Below are 22,458 nucleotides of genomic sequence, written 5' to 3'. Positions count from 1 at the left end.
TTTTTTAAAGCGCCCCTGTCCGTGTGCTCGCATGCAGAAGCGAACGCATACGTAAGTCCCGCCCACATATGAAAACGGTGTTCAAACCACACATGTGAGGTATCGCTGCGATCGGTAGAGCGAGAGCAATAATTTTGGCCCTAGACCTCCTCTGTAACTCAAAATTTGTAACCAGTAAAAAATTTTAAAGCGTCGCCTATGGGGATTTTTAAGTGGTGAAGTTTGGCGCCATTCCACAAGCGTGTGCAATTTTGAAAGGTGACATGTTAGGTATCTATTAACTCGGCGTAACTTCATCTTTCATATTATGCAAAAACATTGGGCTAACCTTACTGTTTTGTTTTTTTTTAAAGCAAAAAACTGTTTTTTTTCCAAAAAAAACGCGTTCCAAAAATTGCTGCGCAAATATCGTGCGAGATAAAAAGTTGCAATGACCGCTATTGTATTCTCTAGGGTCTTTGCTAAAAAAACATATATAATGTTTTGGGGTTCTATGTAATTTTCTAGCAAATAAATGATGATTTTTACATGTAGGAGAGAAATGTCAGAATTGGCCTGGGTGCTCCAGAACGCCTGAAGGTGCTCCCCTGCATGTTGGGCCTCTGTATGTGGCCACGCTGTGTAAAAGTCTCACACATGTGGTATCGCCATACTCGGGAGTAATAGCAGAATGTGTTTTGGGGTGTAATTTGTGGTATGCATATGCTGTGTGTGAGAAATAACCTGCTAATATGACAATTTTGTGAAAAAAAAAAAAAGAAAAAAAAAAAAACTTGATTTTGCAAAGAATTGTGGGAAAAAATGACAACTTCAAAAAACTCATCATGCATCTTTCTAAATACCTTGGAATGTCTTCTTTCCAAAAAGGGGTCATTTGGGGGGTATTTGTACTTTTCTGGCATGTTAGGGTCTCAAGAAATGAGATAGGCCGTCAGTACTTCAGGTGTGATCAATTTTCAGATATTGGTACCATAGCTTGTGGACGCTATAACTTTCACAAAGACCAAATAATATACACTAATTTGGGTTATTTTTACCAAAGATATGTAGCGGTATAAATTTTGGCCAAAATATATGAAGAAAAATTACTAATTTTCAAAATTTTATAACAGAAATTAAGAAAAATGTATTTTTTTACAGATTTTTCGGTCTTTTTTCTTTTATAGCGCAAAAAATAAAGAACCCAGCGGTGATTAAATACCACCAAAAGAAAGCTCTATTTGTGTGAAAAAAAGGACAAAAAATTCATATAGCTACAGTGTTGCATGACTGAGTAATTGTCATTCAAAATGTGAGAGCACCAAAAGCTGAAAATTGGTCTGGTTATTAAGGGGGTTTAAGTGCCCAGTGGTCAAGTGGTTAATATTATTTATATGTTGCTGCGGGAGTTTTTTCCGCATTTTTAGTTGCATTTCACTATCTATGACAATATTTTTTTTTGCACAATTGGGTTTTTATTGCTATATTTTGAGAAGACGAGTTCACTCTTCTGATGATATAGCACATAGAATCTGAATTTTCTTGTACACTTATTTAGTATTCTCGCACCTTAGTAAGTGGTTTGGGCTGTATTTGCAGCCACATATTGATGTCACTTTTTATTATTTGATACATACGTCATTTATTTGATTTGGTTATTGCATCAGGGATTACATTGTGCACAAGCCACTTTATTAATATATTTGGTACGTAGGGTTTTTTACTGGGACTTATTTAAGATTATTACACGCTGTATTTATTATTAAGGAAGTTTATGCTACTATCATTCAGATAGAAACTGGAGTTCTTTTGAATGGTTGGAAGGTGTATTGCCACACACCTGCTATCTGTAGTAGAAGGACTATAGATATACTGATTGATACAACAGTAGTGAATTTGCTCTCTGCAGTGTGGTACAGGAGGGTAGAGTAGCGCCACATATTATCTAATTTTATTAATGTCTCCTCTCTACTTCCTCCCGACTCACCTCTCACTTCTCAAATACCACTCATTTGTAAGATAAAACACAAAAGGACGATACCCAAATGATCAGTGAGGTTTTTTCAGACTGACCTGCCTGCCTTAGGTACATTACAAGATACCCTGGGATCCTGACGGTGGAGTTTGTTGGTCCCTGGAGAGGGCTATATCTGCCTGTGTGTGTGACCTTGCCATAGAGGAGGTCCATCAGTTCTGGTAAGCGCACAATTTTGTTACCTGGATGCACCTGGAGTTTGGACGTTTCCTTCACATCCTGCTCTTCCCCTTCCCTCTCATGCGGGCTGAGGTGGTTGAATTTTAGATGTGGGATCCCCGTCTATTGGACTCACCTGTTTTCCTTCACTGAACTTTCTCTATGAATGGACTTTATTTTCCAAGCATTATATGAGCTTTCACAATCGCTCTTTGATAATTTTGTTCACATATGATTTATCTATATAGGATAGTCATTTTATTGCAACGTTTTATATTTATTTTTTTATGCTTGCTACGAAGTTACAATATTGCAGTCTGATCACTGAGAGGGAGCAGACTGAGGAAATGCTTCCTTCTACCTGCAGCAGATTGACCCATCCCAGGCTCAGTTCCCATGTTTACAATTATTAAAAGTGAACTTAAATGTTACTAAAAGATCCACTTCAAGTCCAGAAATTGACATATTGATAAACTTCCATGACCATTTTTTTTATATTCAGCATCACATTTATTGGATGTTATGCTTTAGGCAAGATGGCACACAATATAATTTTCCCATTCAATCATTAATGCTTTTTAAATACTGACAGTGTACAAAATGTTTTCTCTGTAGTAACAGAATGCGACAAATACAATCGATGTCTTCTTGGAGACTGGTTTAGTGCTAGATTCATCTTCAGTACTCATCGTCAAAGGGGTATTCTGGATGCTGTTTCATCCTAGAGAAGGTAATGACATTAAAATGTAAAATGGAACCTATAGTCCTTCAAGAGGATACTATAATTAAAGGACATTTAATGTATTTTATGCATGGTATTAATCTGTAAATGCCTCCCTTATGTAGACACCAAAAACCCTGATGACTGCTGCTGGGTGCTACTATTTTGATTGCAATGTCAGCAGCCCCAGCAAACTCAAAGCTGTCACTGAATAGACAGTCTATAGCAGGGATATGCAATTAGCGGACCTCCAGCTGTTGCAGAACTACAAGTCCCATGAGGCATAGCAAGGCTCTGACAGCCACGAGCATGACACCCAGAGGCAGAGGCATGATGGGACTTGTAGTTCTGCAACAGCTGGAGGTCTGCTAATTGCATATCCCTGGTCTATAGTATTCCCCTTTTCTTCTGCCCAGAGGCTACATAAAAGTTTATGTAGGGAGGTGTGGGGTGGAGGAGCTGGGCCAGCACAAACAGTAAATAGATACTTCCAGAAAAGCAGAGGGCTAAGAGGGAGGGGGCTCCTTAAATAGCAAGTTTTATAGTAAGTGACACTGCAAGTAAGCATTTAAAATATGAGCTTTAACCGCTTGCCAACCAGCCACCGTCATTATACTGCGGCAGGTCGGCACGATCCCGAGAGCCGTCGTAGCTGTACAGCTGCTCCCTAAGCGGGATAGCAGGTGCGTGTGACTGGCGGTCGCGATGACTGCCGGCCACACGCAATCGCGGGCACGAGAGCCAGAACAGGGACGTGTGTGTGTAAACACACAAATCCCTGTTCTGCGAGCTGAGGAGAGACAGATTGTGAGTTCCTACTAGCTAGGAATAGCGATCAGTCATCTCCTACAGTCAGTCCCCTCCCCCCACAGTTAGAACACACACTAGGTAACACAGTTAACCCTTTGATCGCCCCCTAGTGTTAACCCCTTCCCTGCCAGTGACATTTACACAGTAATCAGCGCATTTTATAGCACTGATCGCTGTATAATTGTCAATGGTCCCAAAAATGTGTCAAAAGTGTCCGATGTGTCTGCCATAATGTCGCAGTCCCGATAGAAATCGCAGATCGCCGCCATTACTAGTAAAAAAATAATAATAATAAAAATGCCATAAATCTATCCTCTATTTTGTAGACGCTATAACTTCTGCGCAAACCAATCAATATACAATTGTTGTGATTTTTATTACCAAAAATATGTAGAAGAATACATATGGGCTGAGGAAAAATTTAGCTTTAAAAAAAAAAATGTTTTTAATAGCAAAAAGTACAAAATATTGTTTTTTTTTCAAAATTGTCGCTCTTTTTTTGTTTATAGCACAAAAAATAAAAACCGCAGAGATAATCAAATACCAACAAAAGAAAGCTCTATTTATGGGAAAAAAAGGATGTCAATTTTGCTTGGATACAGCGTCGTATGATTGCGCAATTGTCAGTTAAATTGACGCTGTGCCGTATCGCAAAAAATGGCCTGGTCATTGAGCAGCCAAATCTTCCGGGGCTTAACCTGCATTTAGTGACAGGTGGTCTTTAACTGCTTCCTGCATGTCGTACTGTCAAATTACAAGTGAAGGGTGGCACTCTCTTTCTGTGAGGATATCATATGACGTCCTCCCACTCTCGCAAGACATGCTCGTACGTGGGGGACATGCGGCGATCGGTGGTGCACTCAGTTCCTGGGACACAGCATATCACCGATCCCGTTAAAGAGCCGATGATGTAGGCTCTTTATCCATGTGATCAGCTGTGTCCAGTCACAGCTGATCACATGTAATTATGGAAATGATGGGCATCAGCATTCCTCTCCTCACGCTGACAGTGTGTGAGGAGAGCCGATCAGCGGCATTTGCTCGTGGGGGAGAGCTGCACAGATAATCAGGGCACTGATCATCAGTGCAGCTCCAACAGTGCCCAGCAGTGATGCCAGTCAGTGATCATCAGTGATGCCAATCAGTGCCCATCAGGGATGGCTGTCAGTGCTGCTTTTCAGTGCCCATCAGTGCCGCCTATCCGTGCCACCTATCAGTGCCCATAAATGCCACCTATCAGTGCCCATGAGTGCCGCCTATCAATGCCCATGGGTGTTTATGAGTGCTGCATATCAGTGCCACCTATGAGTGCCCATCAGTGCTGCATATTAGTGCCTCCTCATCAGTGCTCATCAGTTGTCTCATTAGTGCTGCTTCATCAGTGCCCATCAGTGCATCCTATCAGTGCCCATTGGTGCAGCCTCATCAGCGTACATCAGTGAAGGAGAAAAATTACTTATTTACAAAAAAAATTACAGAAACTTTTTTTTTTTCAAAATTTCAGTCTTTTTTTAAATTTTTTTTATTTTGTAGCAAAAAATAAAAAACAAAGTGGTGAATAAATACCACCAAAAGAAAGCTCTGTCTAAAAAAAAGTTACAAAATCTTGTTTGTGTACAGCGTTGCATGACTATACAATTGTCATTCAAATTGCAACAGCGCTGAAAGCTGATAATCAGCCTGGGCAGGAAGGGGGTGAAAGTGCCCAGTAGGTAAGTGGTAAACTAAAGTTGCCTTCTATTAGAAAGTGATAGACATACTGGGGTTTATTTACTAAAACTGGAGAGTGCAAAATCTGGTGTAGCTCTGCATAGAAACTAATCAGCTTCCAGTTTTTTTGTCACAGCTTAATCAAATAAGCTGAAGTTAGAAGCTGATTGGTTACCATGCACAACTGCTCCAGATTTTGCACTCTACAGTTTTAGTAAATCCCACCGTTTGTTGGCATATTACCAATGAAGATACGTCATGCAAGCAACAGGCATATATCATGCTAAGGTACAATAAACAGATAATACATAATTCTAGAGTACAATAATAACATATGGAATTATGTATATAGAGATAGCTAAGTAATATAAAATGCAGAGTGAGAATGAATTCCAGATCATGCTAAGAGAAAAAAAAAGAGGTCTTTTACACCAACATTTCTGGGTCTAATGCGACTCCTGTCGAAAATTTGGTTATTGTTCTCGGTATATAGACTTCTTTACAGTAGCATTATCTAAGCTTGTTGCTTGCATGACATGTCTTCCTTGCAAATATATGATTATAGCTGTAATTGTAGCGAAAGGTGGTTCTACAAAGTATTGACTCTGGGGGGCTGAATACAAATGCACACCACACTTTTCACATATTTATTTGTGAAAAATTTGGAATACCGTTTATCATTTTCCTTCCACTTCACAATTATGTGCCACTTTGTTTTGGTCTATCACATAAAATCCCAATAAAATACATTTAAGTTTTTGGTTGTAACATGACAAAATGTGGAAAATGTCAAGGGGTATGAATACTTTTTCATGGCACTGTATATATGAAATTCTTTACTGATCATAATTCTTCTGAATTTATATACCCGAGAGACAATAAAGCGTGGGTAGGCTGATTTATATCTTTTAAAATCACATGGATTGATTATGGATGTATTTGGAAAAGTGTTTTAATGCTCTAATGCAATCTTGTATATTGAAGGTGCAAAAATATGCTTTTAATAATGTATTATGTACAGGAAAAGTACTGCCATCCTTTCCTTATATACTAGTGATACACAATTTAGAAACGTTGACTCACTCTTTGAAAGGACCGTAATGCAGATTCTTGTCTAGGCTCTCAAGTGTTTTCATGTCTTCAGGTTTTAGTTCAAAGTCAAAGACCTGCAAACAAATATTATAATTGTTTATAAGGATATGGACTGAAAAGCCAAGCTTACATTTCTGACAATGTGCAACTTGTTCCCTTATGCTTATATAGGCTCCAGAAGACTTTAACTTGTTTCCATGGCATAATAAAGACATGGGGGTTTCTGGAAGCAGCACCTGTGTATGCTGAGAGTAATAAAGACAGCATACTGTGGATAAAGTTGCATCCATATGATGATAGGTAAAAAATGTAATTAAAAAAATACACTTTATCTTTTGACTGCTCACAGTTCTTTTCTCTTGATATTACCTATTTTATTGAATGTGTTATGAGACACTTTGCTTTAACTCTATGTCCTCATACCTGTCATGTGGTGGTTTAATACTTTCTACAAAGCCTGATAGATGGTTTATTTTTTCACTTTTGACTTTGTTCTTTGATATTGATTAAACTAACTAAATAAGGTTGAACTAAAAAATACACTTTGCTTTAAGTCTAATCTCTGTTCAGGGACTTGATTTTCAAAGAACTACCTGATTTACAATATCTAGTCTCTGGATTTGTGAAAGGTAAATGTAGAGTTGTTATTAAACTTATCTTTTCCATTCCCTGATTGTAACATGCATATTGGATTAATCATTTCCCGACAACCAGCTGCTGCAGAACAGTGCTCGGGAAACAGATAGGTAAAGTGAATGGAAACAAGCAGTACAGGATCCTTGGATTACATGTGGAGTGTGAGTTGCAGCTTTTCCTACCTCTCTGAGATCCAGAAATTGATTTTTCATAAATTTTTTCATCAGAATTTACGTCAGTACATCACCTGGCAGTGGATCAAAATTCAAGAAGATATATTAAGAAGTTATATTCACCCCAAGGTTTTGCTTAAGACGAGCAGTGCTGAAGCTTTTCGCTAAAACCACAATTCCCTTTTGTAAAACAAAGCGCATGGCGACCTCTGCAGGGGTGCGATTGTACTTAGCAGCAACTTCACCCAAGACTGGATCCTCAAGCAGGACTGGCAAGCTGAGGTCCACCCTAGTGGAGACATCAGTATGAAATGCATATTATATCACTTTGGAATTATATGAATAGCATGAACATATTTTAATAAACATGGTGCTGAAAAGGGTACTAGGGCCTAGCTGCGGACCCCTTTACAGAGCCCTGAAATGATCCGAAAATCAAAATACAATCTATACCATTTTTTGTCCAGAGAGAGCAACCTATCTTTGTATTTCTGGTCCAAATATATTTCTAGTAAATCTGTCCCATGCGTTTTTCCTAAATCTATTGGTCACGGACAGCAATACATCAAGGGGGTGAATAAGGTTAAAGAGGGCAGGATTTTTAATATGAAACCAGGATCAAGAACACAGGGACATGACCTCTAACTAACAAATGGAAAGTTAAAAACAAATCTTAGAAAGTATTATTTTACTGAAATGGTAGTTGCTGTTTGGAATGAACTTCCAGCAGAGGTAGTGAGTTATTCAACAATAAGTGGCTACAAACAGATTTGGGACAAACATATATCTATATGCAGACTAAAAAATGAACAAAAGAAAACTATTATTGTTTTTTTAAAACATGAATACATTTTAAAAAAAACACTCTGGACCCTTGGTCTTTTTTCTGCCGTCACTTTTCTGTTTCTATGTCACATCTTATCTTTTTATAGCATGTAGAGGTTGAAGCCATTTCCAGCTAAAACTCTTTATTTTATTTTGATGGAGACAGGAAGAGTTAGCGTTGTTGGGTTTTTAGTTCTGTCTGTGTACCCATTAGAGAATTTCCCCTCACTCCATGTCATGACAGGACGTGATAGGAAATCTTTCCAATGGTGACTAAGACAAAAAGACATTTTTAATTGAGTGAGAATATATTACTACAACAGCCAATATTTTATAACTATCCCTGACATCTTGTGACAACAGCTCCCGCCATTAAAGTGGAAGTAAAACCTCCTATCATTTTAAGGCAAGGAATCTGGCATCTTGGCTTCTGTTTCATCATCAACTGCCATGATGCTGCCCATGTGATCAGTTATGACACCAATAATTGGATGGTTTGACAGTTTAGTTGAGAGCACAACTAATGGGACAGTTAGCATTCCCGGCATGCTGGGAATGTAACTGTTTTTTGAAACTGTTAAATCGATGGGTTTACTTACGCTTTAATTGCATAGGAAACATAGGGACAGGAAGTGAGGGAAAATCTCTGCAATAACACACAGATTTTGTAACCCTTCCTGACTTTATTACCATTAACCATTTAGCAATTAATCCTATAAGCTTTGCAGCAACAATAGTTCAAGTATTGTAGGTCTAAGCAGTAACAACTGAAACGGAGCTCTATTGCATTGATGACACAGAGAATAGCCAACTTACATCAGTTAGAGTTTGTTAAATCTACTGGATACTTGCGAGGGTCACATGATCCAAATCTTACTTACCAGTCCTTGTCTCTGTGTGACCCCAGGACACTGTATGCCACCAAAATTATGTCCTTGGATTTGCAGTAGGCTTGAAGCTTGCTTTGGCCCAAATATATGTGACACTCTACCTGCACGGTATAGGCAAAGGTTATACTTGGACAAAACTGGAGCCAAGCATTATCCTTAGACTTTAGTATAGTTTTGTAATCCATAACATATATTTGCTATCTTTTACACTTTTTGGCACCACCATCCTCATTCACCAAGCTTTTGTACTTCTTCCAGCAATCACTAAGGACATGGATTCATTATTTTATCTTTTATCCATGAGCTTAAAGATGAAAGTCATAAAGCACAGCGTGCACTAAATTACTGAGCCAGTAAGTTTAACTGAGAGAATAGGCACACCTAGTGCACCAAATTAAGTAGTTTGACTAGTGCCCCGATTTCTTTAAGTGTTGCATCTTTTGCACAAAATAACAATATTCATGTGCTTCATTTCTATACTAGAAAACTTTATAAATAGTATGCCAGATGCAAATCAGTTTCATCTGATATGAACATCAAATGTTTGTGAAGGTGTACTGTCTTGTCTAAGTGTTTTACTATATATGGTCAGATGTTTGTGATTTTCATTTTGATAAAAACTGACTGTTCAAAATGAAAATAAAGTATATATATATATATATATATATATATATATATAATTCCAAAAAAGTTAGGACGCCGTGTAAAATCTACATACAAAACAGAATGCAAAGATTTGCAAACCTCATAAATCCGTATTTTTTTCATGATAGAAAATAGAAAACATATCAAATGTTTAAAGTGGTTCTAAAGGCTGAAGATAGAAGAATGCACAAAGGTAAAAATTCTTCTATGTGCACCAGCCCCCCAGCCCCCCTAATACTCACCCGAGCCCCATCTCTCTACAGCGATGTGCATGAGAGCCTTGGCTCTCCAGGTACTCTCACTCTTGATTGGCTGAGACAGCAGCAGGAGCCATTGGCGGGGGGTGGGTGAGCCACGGCTCTGTGTGTGAATGGACACGCAGCCTGCTTGGGTGCCCCCATTGCAAGCTGCTTGCTCTGGGGGCACTCGGCAGGAAGGAGGGGCCAAGAGTGCCAGTGGGGGACCCAAGAACAGGAGAATTGGGCTGCTCTGTGCAAAACCACTGCACAGAGCAGGTGAGTATGACATGTTTGTTTTTTGTTTTTTTAAGAAAGAAAGCCTTTAGATTCCCTTTACACTGAAAAAATTTACCAAATTAATAGCAGCAACACAAAAAAGGTTGAAACAGGGCAACAAAAAGTTGTCACACTTAGTGATACTAAAAAGGAAGATCTTGAAGAACATTTTTCAACTAATTAGGTTAAATGGCAACAGGTCAGTAGCATGACTGGTAGAAAAGAGCATCTTAGAGAGTCAGAGTGTCTCAGAAGTAAAGAGGGGCAGAGGAGCACCAATCTGTGTAAAGCTGCTTCTATAAATTCTCGAACCATTACAGAATATTGTTCCTCAATGTAAAATTGCAAATATATATCAGCATATACAGTACATCATATCATCAAAAGATTCCAAGAATTTGGAGAAATCTCTGTGTATTACTTTAAGATGACTGTGTGATTTTCTCTTAGCATCAAAGTATTTCATTCCAAACACATTTTATATATATATATATATATATATATATATATATATATATATATATATATATATATTGAGGTGTTAATTATTAAACCGGACTCTAGACACAGAGCTAGTTTATTTCATTAACCCCAACATAAGTGCAAACAGCAGTAAATGACAGGTATGTGACATACTGTAGTTGTATATACTGTAAATGCTTGAACTGCCATGGTACTTGATGTGTAATGTTGATGAATAAAGCAATACTTAATAATTATCTCTAACCTGTATTGCATGTTACATGATTATGTGCTGAATCATTTTGTTGTAAAAAATGCCACTTTATGAAGGTTAGTTTACAAACTGGCTTGTAAAGTAATAATAATTATTAATTAATTAAGTAATTATTGTGGTTACTAGTAGTGAAGAACAACATCTAAGAACATTGTGGCCTTCTAAATTCTAAAGTAACCACAGAGCAGGAGATTTGGGAGGGGGAGCAAGGAGAGCAGAGCTACCAAGTCATTGCTGGGAGGGGTGGGTGGGGGACATTAAGGAGGGAGCAGAGAGAGCTACTGAGTCCCTGCTGGGAGGAAGAAGGAGGGAACTATGAGCTGGTAAGTCACTTATGTGAGGGAAAGCAGGGATAGCTGAGCTTCTGAGTCACTGCTGGGAGGAGGGAGCAGGGGAAGCTTAGCTGCTGTGTCACTGCTGGGGGAAGAGCAGGGGAGCTGGTAAGTCACAACTGGGGGGGGGGGGGGCAAGCTGTTAAAAGTAGGACTAAGCAGCTTAGAGTACCACAGCTACAGAGATCAGTGAAGGCCCATTTAAAATCTTATTTACAGATTAATATAAATATGTGAATACTTAAATTCACTTTAAGGACTACTTGACATAACAATGGGAGTCTAGTGGCAAATAGGGGAGCCCCGCAGTGTTATAACATAAGGCTGTATTCACACCTCCACATAAAAACGTCCTAAGCCTCAACACTCACATGAATTTAATTTAGTTATGTCTTTCTAAATCTGCTTCTGCTTAGTACCTGGTTGCAGACTGGCTTGTACTTCAACCCTTGTTTGTTCAGGAGACGCTCCAGCTGCCTGCGGTTAAAGTTTGATACGCCAATGGATTTCACCAAACCAGCATCTTTGCACGCCTCTAGAGCCTGAAATGAGAAGAATACAGGGGTTGATTAACTAAAACCGGAGAATGCCAAATCTGGTGCAGCTCTTCACAGAAACAAATCTGCTTCCAGGTTTCATTGTAAAAGCTTAATTGAACAAGCTGAAGTTAGAAGCTAATTGGCTACTATGCACAGCTGCACCAGATTATGCACTGTCCAGTTTTAGTAAATCAATCTTATTGTGTCAGACCGAATTTATAAAAATATCACTGGATGTATGGCCTAGGAACAAAGGTGTCAGTGGACATAGACAATGTCTTAAGCCTGGTATACACTATGAGTTTTTTTTTTCAATCAAGCCAGCGGGTTGATTGAAAAACAAACTGTCAGCTCCAGGCAGAGCCACTGTACTAACTATGCAAAGTTAGTATAGCGAGCTGTTGTGTTCTGACAGGGGGACAGCCCCTCCTGCCAGAACACTCTGATCAGCTAATGTTTTTTTTTTAACCGGCCGACGTCCCGTGTGTATGGGGCTTAAGCCTCAAAAATCAAAGAACCTGAAAGAAAGAAGGGCTACTGTTACTTGCAGTAACCAGTCAGGTTACAAACAGAATGGCAAAAAGAAATAGTCACTACGGGAACGCAGGCATTTTTATGCACACAGCGGCTCCATCCCTGACTTTTAGATTCACATATCTGTATCTCTGGCTCATCCCACACCCAGTAATTATATAGTAAATGGATCACATTCACTGGCAGATTGTGTTGGAACAAGTAACCTTTGTTCTCTCAGTTGCGCTGTATTTTTCATATTCTCCTGGAGAAATATAACCCCATACAAAATAATAATATGTTGTTTTTTTTTTTTACATCATGAGATTGGAATTGTTCCCAGACTACTCACTCAATGGCCCTGCAACAGCATGCACAAAAACAATTTCAACATAATAATATAAAAAAAGACTGCATTAGTATAAAGTAATGATAAGAATACTGATATCATTTATTAATGATAATTTACCTGTACAGCTGTGAATTTATTGCTTCCAGCTGACTCATGAAACAGGTGAAAGCTAACCATTATTTTCATTAGTTTATTAGTTATTGTTGGTCATTAGCACTCTCCTTTTTAAAGATTCACCTCAACCTCAGAAATATTAAGCTTTTGTACTGGAAGTCCTATTGTCAATAAAAATTCAAACAAGACCCCAAAATAGTGCGTATGATGCACAATGATGGAGAATGGTTTGGGAAGCTCCTAGCAGTCCTGGCTGAGGAGTTACTGGAACTAAAAAAAAACAGACTTCCGTTATAGTTTCTACCAGGGATTCTCAAATAGAAGGGCGAGACCTGGTAGCAATAGCAATCTGGTTAAGGATACTCAGGAGTGGAGATATAAACTTGAAAGAGCCTTTGGTCCCTTACTCTCAGAAGCCTTTTAGGAATTGGAACTGCTATAAAATAACTCTAAAATTGTGATTTGGCTTAGGACATTTAGATTAATGAAATATGATCCAAATCTAACACCATCTGAATTTTGAGATTGACCTTATTTTGGACATAGGAGAGGTCGCTACCCCACTATAACCTGGCCCAAAATTCTCACCACTGTCCAGCCTTCTGAGTTCACTCTGATCAAGGAAGAGCAGATTAATCCCAGCCCCAACACCACTGTTCTTTGCGCTGCTTCATTATATATGGACATTAACATGACTTTTCACTTTTTGGGCAAAAACAAAAAGTTGTGCATCTACCAAAATTAACATTAATAAAAGCACTTGTTACAAAGTTGAATGTGCTATAAATTTCCAGGAGACATCTCTTTCCTTCTGAGTCATCAGCAGAGAACAGGCAAGTGGGTGATTGCAGCCCTGGCTGACAATCTATGTACTGCAACCTGTGAGAGCAGAGTAAATAATATTGGGAGCAGGTAGAATAAGTTTCTTCCAATTTACAACATACTGACTATGAGGTAGAAGGAGGTTAAAAAAAAAAATCATCATAATGTTTACCTATTGTCTGGTCAGTAAATTGTTTCTTTTCCTCCTCTCAGTAAAATGGTAAGACCAACATTTGGAAACATTTCCGCAGTGCAATTTCTGCTGAGAGCAAAGCTGCAATTTGCAAATATAGTGAGAATAAATTCTTTTACAAATGTTACAAGGATGACAAAGCATCCTTGCATGTCAGAGGTGCCCTGACCACCGATTCTTAAAATACTTTATGGAATTAAATGAGGACCACCATAATGAAAGTGCAAGTAGCCCCCCCCAAGAGTTCTCATTACAGAAACACTCTGCTGCTTTTGGATCATCACAAAAGGGTTTCTTCACCAGCAGTATCTTCAAGTAGTTGATCAAGCTCTTGCAAGAGTAATATGTTTCTGAATTAGCATTGTCAATAACTGAAAATGCATATTGGCAGGAAGCCTAAAATTATGAGGGAGATGGTGTGGGTACCTGTTTTGTATAGTTCTATTGGCCCTACCATATACAGTCCTCGTTATTTCATTTGTAATACTTTTTTTTTGCAATAAGTAGTTTGCTTTAATTACTGAATAAGCTGTACCATTCTTGCAAGCATATTTTTATATACACTGCTTTTCATGTTACCAGTGTAACAAAATGACTGTTTGTAAAAACTGAATTTTTAAAATTTGTTCCAAAATTCTCAAATTTGACAGAAAAAACACCCCAAAAGCATTTAGCGGGGGATCTCGGAGCCATCCCTGCCAAAAGAACGCAGTATTTATTGCTAGAAGCTATAGCCATTGGGCAATAATTGCAATTAAAATTTCAACATGCTGGTTGTACTCAAGTCAATCACCGATCATGCAGCATTTGTATTTAGCCTGGATGAGAAACATTTCTAACAGCTACCTGAGTTAACTGAAGGATTATAGGGCATGCGGTTCTATTTTCATATGCAGAAATTCCTTAATTTTGTCTTCCTAGTCCCATTGGCACTCACTCTATAAATATGATGGTGTCTTAAGTTCACAACAAGCAGTATAATTTGCTAAACTCCTTATGATTTGTGTAGTTTTCCTCTCTAAGAAAATGTCAGTATTTCTCAGAAATGTGTCACTTACCTCCCATGTAGAGCAAAAGTCCACATCATCGTAGGCAAAAGGTTTGTCAGAGTTGGCGGGTTTCTCTGCTCCTTCATGCTACACAAGAAGGAAAGACGTCACTCACTGACTCCATATTTTATAAATAAAAACAGTCTGTTTGATTCACAGACATCAAATTGATTCAAACTTTCCGATGCCAAATGTCAGTTCAGACCTAAAATGTTATTTTAATTGTTGGTTGTTGAGCAATGCCAACTGTTCTCATTAAAGTCTCTTTTTAACAATTTACTGACATTAATTTAATATTGCAAAAGCTAAGCAATTGTTTTTTATTGCTACCTGTGTGCCTGTTTGTCCTGGTGACAATTGTCACTGAAACAGAAAATGGTGGTAAATTCAAGCTTTTAGACTAAAATTTTGAGTTGTCACCAGAAGATATAAGGGCAATCCTTCAGTAGGGACACCTGTGTTGGTGACAAATTTCATAAAAGGAATTACTTTGTAGAGATTTCCTCCTACAAACTATTGCATCTCTGGAACAGGAAGTGAATGAATACTCCTCAACTAGACACAGCCAACAAAAAATAAACTGGCAAGTGTTTTAATCCTTTCATACTCTATCCAAATCTAGTTGCACAAAGGGAAATCTGACCTACTCACACAGGACAAAGCAATGTGAAAATGCGTAAGTAGAAAAATATGAGCATCTGTAAATCCCACCTACCTTGAGGGAGAAAGGCCAGTGCATAATGAAGAGATCCAGATATTCCAATCCAACATCACTCAGTGACTTCTCCAGACCTTTGCGTACAAGGTCAGGGGAAAAGAATGTGGGCCAGAGCTTGGAAGGAAAAATTACATTAATTAACCGAGACAAATTGAAGGTTGGAGGTTCATTTCTGACTTAGGCAAAGGGATGTTAGATGGTTGTCTATGTTTTAAAGAAGAATTCAGCTCCCTGTGCTTCCTCAAACCAACATCATCATCTCTATCCAATTAGCAGGAGATAATTTTGATGTGGCTTTGGTGATAAACAAAGTCTTATAATTAAGTTCTTATAATTAAGTCTTATAATTTGTTCTGACATGGAAATCCCATGGCAATTATGGTTAGTGCTAGGGTTAGTAGTTTTGGAACAAAAAAAAAAAGGATTTTTTACAGGAATCATTTAAAGGATAATTTCACCTTTTCAAGCAAAATGTAACTTTTCATAATAAATAGAAGCGTTTTCCAATGCCATTACTGGCCCAGCTATCACAATGTAGTTATCTATCACTTATCTCATCCACAGGATATTTAGAATCTTGTCAGTTTATTTGTTTTTTGAACGGATTTTCAGATTCCATCACTTCCTGTAGCTTGCATCAGCATTCACTACCTGTTAGGTCATCTCCCAGAAGCCTTCACTTCCTTGTTGCATCACAGAAGAGGGCATGATAGGGTGTGTTCACCACTCTTGACCACACCTCCCTCATTACAATACTACCTTCCACCTACTCCCTATACAATCTGATTGAACAATCTCCTTTGGATCTCCCATCAGCTATGTAGAACAGGGGCCTGTCTGATTGGATACAAATTAAAGGGATTGGTCAGGTGTGTCCTCTATTCCATAGTTCTGGTAAATCTAAAGGAAATTGTACAGAGATTGTTCAATTAGACTGCATAGTGTATGGCCATCTTTATAGTAGTACATAGGAGGGAGTGGACAGAAACACTCAGTTGTCAGGCCTCGTTCACATCTCCACATAGTGAAAACTCACATTCCCCCATGCATTTGTTTTGGGTGTTTTGGAGCGTTTTCAATTGTCTCTCCTAGGGCAGCCCATTCGCTTGAATGGGCTGCCCTATGCATGACAATCGCCCTAGAGAAGCTCCAGAACTTTTTTTTGAGCGGAGCATGTTGCGTTACCACAGTTTTGGTGCATTTGGCGCACTTGGGGAGCCTTTAACATGTAATGGCAACACAAACACGATGCACATTTGCAGCATTTCTGAAACGCTTGGCGAAGCGTGCATTTTCTGTGCAGTTTGCCATATGTCTGGAAACACACAGATGTGAATGGAGCCTCATTCTTCTTGTGTAAACACACCAATTTCACTTTCAGGGCCCCACTCACACCTAGAGTCGTGGGAGCACATGTTTATTGGCTCGTTTCTCCAGTGACACACATAAGGCAGCCCGTTAATTGTAATGGGCTGCACTACACCTGGCAAAGTAGCTCATGGGACATTTTTGCACATTTTTTACTGCATTTGCCACCTGTTATTTCATGTGGCAAAATGTGTGTTTGCTTCTGTGTTTGGTGTGCCGTTAACAATTAATGACACTGAAAGTACAACTAGGTAATTTTAGGCGTATAAATGTGGCCATACACTATACGATCTGATTGTACAATCTCTGCTTAATCTCCTTTAGCTTTAACAAAACTATATAATAATAGGACACACCATCAATCCCAATCACTCTGTATCCAATCAGGCAGGCTTTTGCACTACATCAGGGGTGGCCCATGGGCTGCATGTGGCCCCAGGGAGTTTAGCATGCACTGTGAGCCCATCTAAGGGGCGCTGGGGAAGCCAGGCAAATCCACGCATGCAGAAATGCTGGGGGTGCTGTGAAAACTTAGTTGATGGGTGAAGGTGTGCGAATGGGGTCAGCTGGTAAACTTCTTCCTGGGTCTTACTGGCTAGTCTGTCCTGTCTGTATGCAAGGGAGTTTCTAAAGTTATCTGCAAAATATAGCCATGGATAAGGTAGGCCTTGTTTTCAAAATCAAAGAAAATTTGTAAAATTTTGTGCAACCAGAGTACATTAATGATATATTGGTACATAAGGGAGATGGATTTTAGAGAGAAAAAAAAGGTGAACTTAGCCTTTAAAGCCTATTTGCGCCTTTAAATACACCTTAACCACTTCCCGCCCGCCCTATGGCGGATTGGGTCCGGGAAGTGGTTCTGTTATCCTGACTGGACGTCATATGACGTCCAGCAGGATAACATGCCGCAGTGCGCCCCCGGGGACGCGCATCGCGGCGATCGGTGGAGCGGTGTGTCAGTCTCCACCGATCTTGGTAAAGAGCCTCCGGTGGAGGCTCTTTACCACGTGATCAGCCGTGTTCAATCACGGCTGATCACGCTGTCAATAGGAAGAGCCGTTGATCGGCTCTTCCTCACTCGCGTCTGACAGACGCGAGTAGAGGAGAGCCGATCAGCGGCTCTCCTGGCAGGGGGGGTCTGCGCTGATTGTTTATCAGCGCAGCCCCCCCGCAGATCACCACACTGGACCACCAGGGATCGCCACTAGGACCACCAGGGAAGGGGCAACATGTGGATGGCCAGGTATGTACCCCATGGCCATCCACATGTGCCCAGTGTGCCAAATCTGTGCCAATCAGTGCCCACAAATGGGCACTGATTGGCACCATTATGTTGCAGTGATGCCCAGCAATGCCACCCTTAGGGGCATCACTGCAAACAAGCAGTGCCATCAGTGCCACCCATCAGTGTCCATTCATGCCACCTGTCAGTGCCCATCCATGCCCATCTATCAATGCCCATCCGTGCCCATCTGTGCCAACTATCAGTGCCACCCATAAGTAGCCATCAATGCCACCTACGAGTGCCCATCAGTGCCGCCTATAAGTGCCCATCCGTGCCACCTATGAGTGCCCATCAGTGCCGCATACCAGTGCCACCTATCAGTGCCCATCAGTGCCACCTATCAATGCCTATCAGTGCCGCCTATCAGTGCCCATCATCAGTGCCCGTCAGTGCCACCTCATCAGTGCCACCTCATTGGTGCCACCTCATCAGTGCCCATCAGTGCAGCCATATCAGTGCCCGTCATTGAAGAAGAAAACGTACTTATTTACAAAAAGTTTTAACAGAAACAAACAAAAACTTGCTCAAATACCACCAAAAGAAAGCTCTATTTGTGGGAACAAAATGATAAAAAATTTGTTTGGGTACAGTGTAGCACGACCGCGCAATTGTCATTCAAATTGCGACAGCGCTGAAAGCTGAAAATTGGCCTGGGCGGGAAGGTGTCTAAGTGCCTGGTATTGAAGTGGTTAAAGAGGAACTGCAGTTTGCTCACATAATTTGTAAAAAAAACATCTTTGCCATTCTGAAGCTTCCCTCCAACCACTTTGCATGTTATTTTATATATACTGTGATTCTGTACTTGCCAAATATGCTGCAGAAATCTCCCTCCACTGAGTCTGGCTGCAACCATTTTAACTATGGGCAGCTGAAGCTGCTGCCTGTTCACTTCCTGGATTTACACAGACACACAGAGGCACACCTTCAGCTCTGCAGCTGTCATTGACCCTCTTATGACTCATCCCCCCTCTCTTCCTGGCAAACTCTCACAAGAATGAGAGAGAGAGCTGTGCATGATGTCATAAGCCTAGGCTTATTACCAGACAAGAAACAGGAAATGGGCTGTATAAGGTATTTACTGGCAGAAAAAAATGTTTTACTATCCAAAGTTAAAACAGCAAGGGCAGAAGATTTAATAGATAGAAAGATGAAAAAATGACTGAAGTTCCGCTTTAAAGTGATTCTGCATTCACTGCATTAAGGGAAAAAATGTCCACATCCCTAAATACTTACCTGAGTCCTATCTTGATCCAGTGCTCTCCTGTCTGCAGCAGTGCTGCTGTCTCTTCCTACCTCACAGGACTTACTGAGAGCAGTGGGAGCCATAGGCTCTGGCTGCTGTCAGTCAAATCCTGTCAGTAGGGAGTAGGGGGTGGGATCCAGCTGCACTGTGTGTTTCCATGGGTGCACACAACCCAGCTAAGAAGTGCTCCTGTATAAGTACCCCCTCAGCAAACAGCTTGAGGGGGAACTTGTAGAAGCAGAAGATTGGAGAGCGCCAGCGGGTACCCCAGAAAAGAAGGTAATGCCATTGCACAGAGCAGGTATGTATAACCTGTTTGTTTTTTTAAGAAATAAAAAAGACTTTATAACAACTTTCATTTTGTCTTCCACATTGGCTTTATGGTATTTTGTCAAATGGCAAACTTTTAGCTAATTGTCCTGGTTTTGCACCAGAATTTTTTATTTAGTATATTCCTGTGCACACATAGGGGATTATTTGCTAAAGATAAATAGGCTGTTTACTTTTCAAGATGTTATTGTAGCCGTATTAGTGCAATTGTGACAGAAAATTGAGTACTGTCGGTGATACTTTTTTTTATTTGCACTAACATACAATTTTTCAGGACAAGCTTTCGGGGTATGTCCCCTTCTTCAAGGTCAAAATTAAAAATTTGTCAATCAGTACTGTTTGGACCTTGAAGAAGGGGACATACCCCGAAAGCTTGTCCTGAAAAATTGTATGTTAGTGCAAATAAAAAAAAGTATCACGGACAGTACTCAATTTTCTCTACTTTTCAAGAGAAATTGTACTTTTGCAAGGGCACTTAGCTTAATGAATGTGGGGAAGCTGTACATCCATCATCTAAACAAATGCACTCAAAAATACTGTTTATTTTATTTTTCTTTCATGTGATTGAGTATTCCTTGCAAATTGAATATTTACCACATTCACTAAGCTCAGGAAAAATTCCATTCCCTTGCAGAGTGAACAGCCTATTTGCCTTCAGTAAATGAACCCCAAAGCCTTGTGGTTGAGGAAAAAATGCAACATTATTTTCATAAGAGTGCAAACCTTTCCTGTGTAGAAGATGTCCTCCCTCTTGACTGTACCATCAGCAATCTTTGCACGAATGGCGCTTCCAATCTGGACCTCATTGCCATAGATGTAGGCACAGTCGATGTGTCGGTAGCCCAGTTCAATGGCAACTTTTGTGGCTTCCTCACCAGTGCTCTTAGGCACCTAAAAGGCAAAAGCAAGAAAATGCTAAATAAGCCTGAGAGGATAAGTGCCTGCACTGGCTGCTGGAATTAGGAGCACCACAGAGGTGCCTGACACAACAGTGGGGTTGATTTACTTAAACTGGAGGGTGCAAAATCTGGTGAAGCTCTGTATAGAAACCAATCAGCTTCCAGTTTTTTTTTTGTCAACGCTGATTGTCTACTATGTACAGCTGCACCAGATTTTGCACTCTCTCGTTTTAGTAAATTAACCCCATTGCATCTAAAGTAATTGCTTGCACAGTAAAAGAAGGAAACCAGTGGTCACCACAGCTGTTTCAAAACAGATTTTAATTACCTGATGTATCTTTTTTCTAGGTACAATATTTAATATAACAATTTTTTTAAAGTTTTACAATTGCATTTAAGCCATTTGTCGCAACAAAGTGCCTTTTTCCTATAGATTTACTTGTAGAAAAGAACATGCACCTGTCTCACGTATTCATCCTTCACTTGACCTGCTGCATACAGTCTACCTTATCATGAAAGGCGTTCTTAGAGCCCAGTTGAAGTCAGGAAAAATAGATATACATTTAGATAGACTTTGTACTAACAGCTTCATAGTTATATCTATACTGGTAATACAATTTTGCACTGCAACTAAATATGATATCACAAGGACAGATGCAGAGAAATCTTCAACTAGGACACAGACAGTAATATAAAAAACATTTTTTATTGTAGAGTACTGTAGGGGAAGCCTTGAACCCCTTGTCAGTTTAACCTGGGCTGTAGCTAACAATGGCTTTAGAACTTGTTCTTTTGTTGCTGCCGTATTATCCTTCTGCACTATGAAGAACACTTACAGCCGTAGTTTTCACTTGCACAAATAGTCTAAGTATTATAATAATAAAAGATAACAAAATATTTTACTACTTACATCAGGAGAGGCATAGGTGCCCAGTCCTAGGATCGGTATGGTGTTGCCATCATTAAGGGGAAGACGGGTGTCCTTGGTGAGAGCCATGCTGCTTTGCCAGGGAGTGTAAAAGGTTGCGTCTCTTCACCTTCCTATATAGCCATTGCTTCATACATTATTAGATAACACATGAAGGTGTGGCTACAACAGACATGCTCAACCTTGTCCGAGACTGTAGAGCAAACAGAGGAAATTAACCTTAAAGTTGTTCTAAAGGCTGAAGGTTTTTTTACCTTCATGCATTCTATGCATGAAGGTAAAGAACGTTCAGTATTAAGCTCCCCCTTCCAGCCACCCTAATACTTACCTAAGTTCGATTTTGATCCAGTGATTTGCACGAGATCAGCTGCTCTACCGGCTCTTTGCCTCCTCATTGGCTTAGAGACAGCAGTGGGAGCCATTGGCTCCCGCTGCTGTTATTCACAGCCAGTGAGGAGGGGGCAGGGCAGAGCCCAGTTCTGTGTGTTTTATGGACACACAGAGTTGGGCTCAGGAGCAAGTACGCCCATGTGCCCCCATAGCAAACGGCTTGCTATGGGGGTACTAAGCAGGAGGTAGGAGCCTAGAGACCTGGCAGGGGGCCTAAGAAGAGGAGGATCGGGTCTGCTGTGTGCCAAACCATTGCACAGTGCAGGTAAGTATAATTGTTTTTTAAATTGTCTTTAATATCACTTTAGGAAAAAGCTTGAAAAGGGATATTTTATCAAAATGTATTAAGCTGGCCATACACTGTTACATTTCTTTCATTTAGCATGCATTCAGAATACCCAAACAGCTCCTGCATCTGATTTGATGCAGACGTTTTTTGGCCAGCGTTAATGTA

At 39.9% G+C, this 22,458-nt stretch overlaps 1 protein-coding gene across 1 annotated transcript; it reads right to left on the bottom strand.

Moving 5' to 3' along the window:
• Positions 1–2,659: 2,659 nt before the first annotated feature.
• On the bottom strand, positions 2,660–21,768 carry LOC141132847 (rho crystallin-like). Its single transcript, XM_073621768.1, has 9 exons — positions 21,597–21,768; positions 20,511–20,678; positions 15,556–15,672; positions 14,850–14,927; positions 11,678–11,800; positions 9,022–9,131; positions 7,439–7,604; positions 6,498–6,580; positions 2,660–2,894 (listed from the first exon to the last, which is right to left on the bottom strand). The coding sequence occupies exons 1-9, from the start codon at positions 21,681–21,683 to the stop codon at positions 2,852–2,854; spliced, it is 975 nt and encodes a 324-aa protein (XP_073477869.1). The 5' UTR covers positions 21,684–21,768; the 3' UTR covers positions 2,660–2,851.
• Between the last annotated feature and the right edge of the window lie 690 nt (positions 21,769–22,458).

The sequence above is a fragment of the Aquarana catesbeiana genome, linkage group LG03 (assembly GCF_042186555.1).
Source record: "Aquarana catesbeiana isolate 2022-GZ linkage group LG03, ASM4218655v1, whole genome shotgun sequence".
NCBI lineage: Eukaryota > Metazoa > Chordata > Amphibia > Anura > Ranidae > Aquarana > Aquarana catesbeiana.
This window is presented reverse-complemented; position numbering and strand designations above follow the sequence as displayed.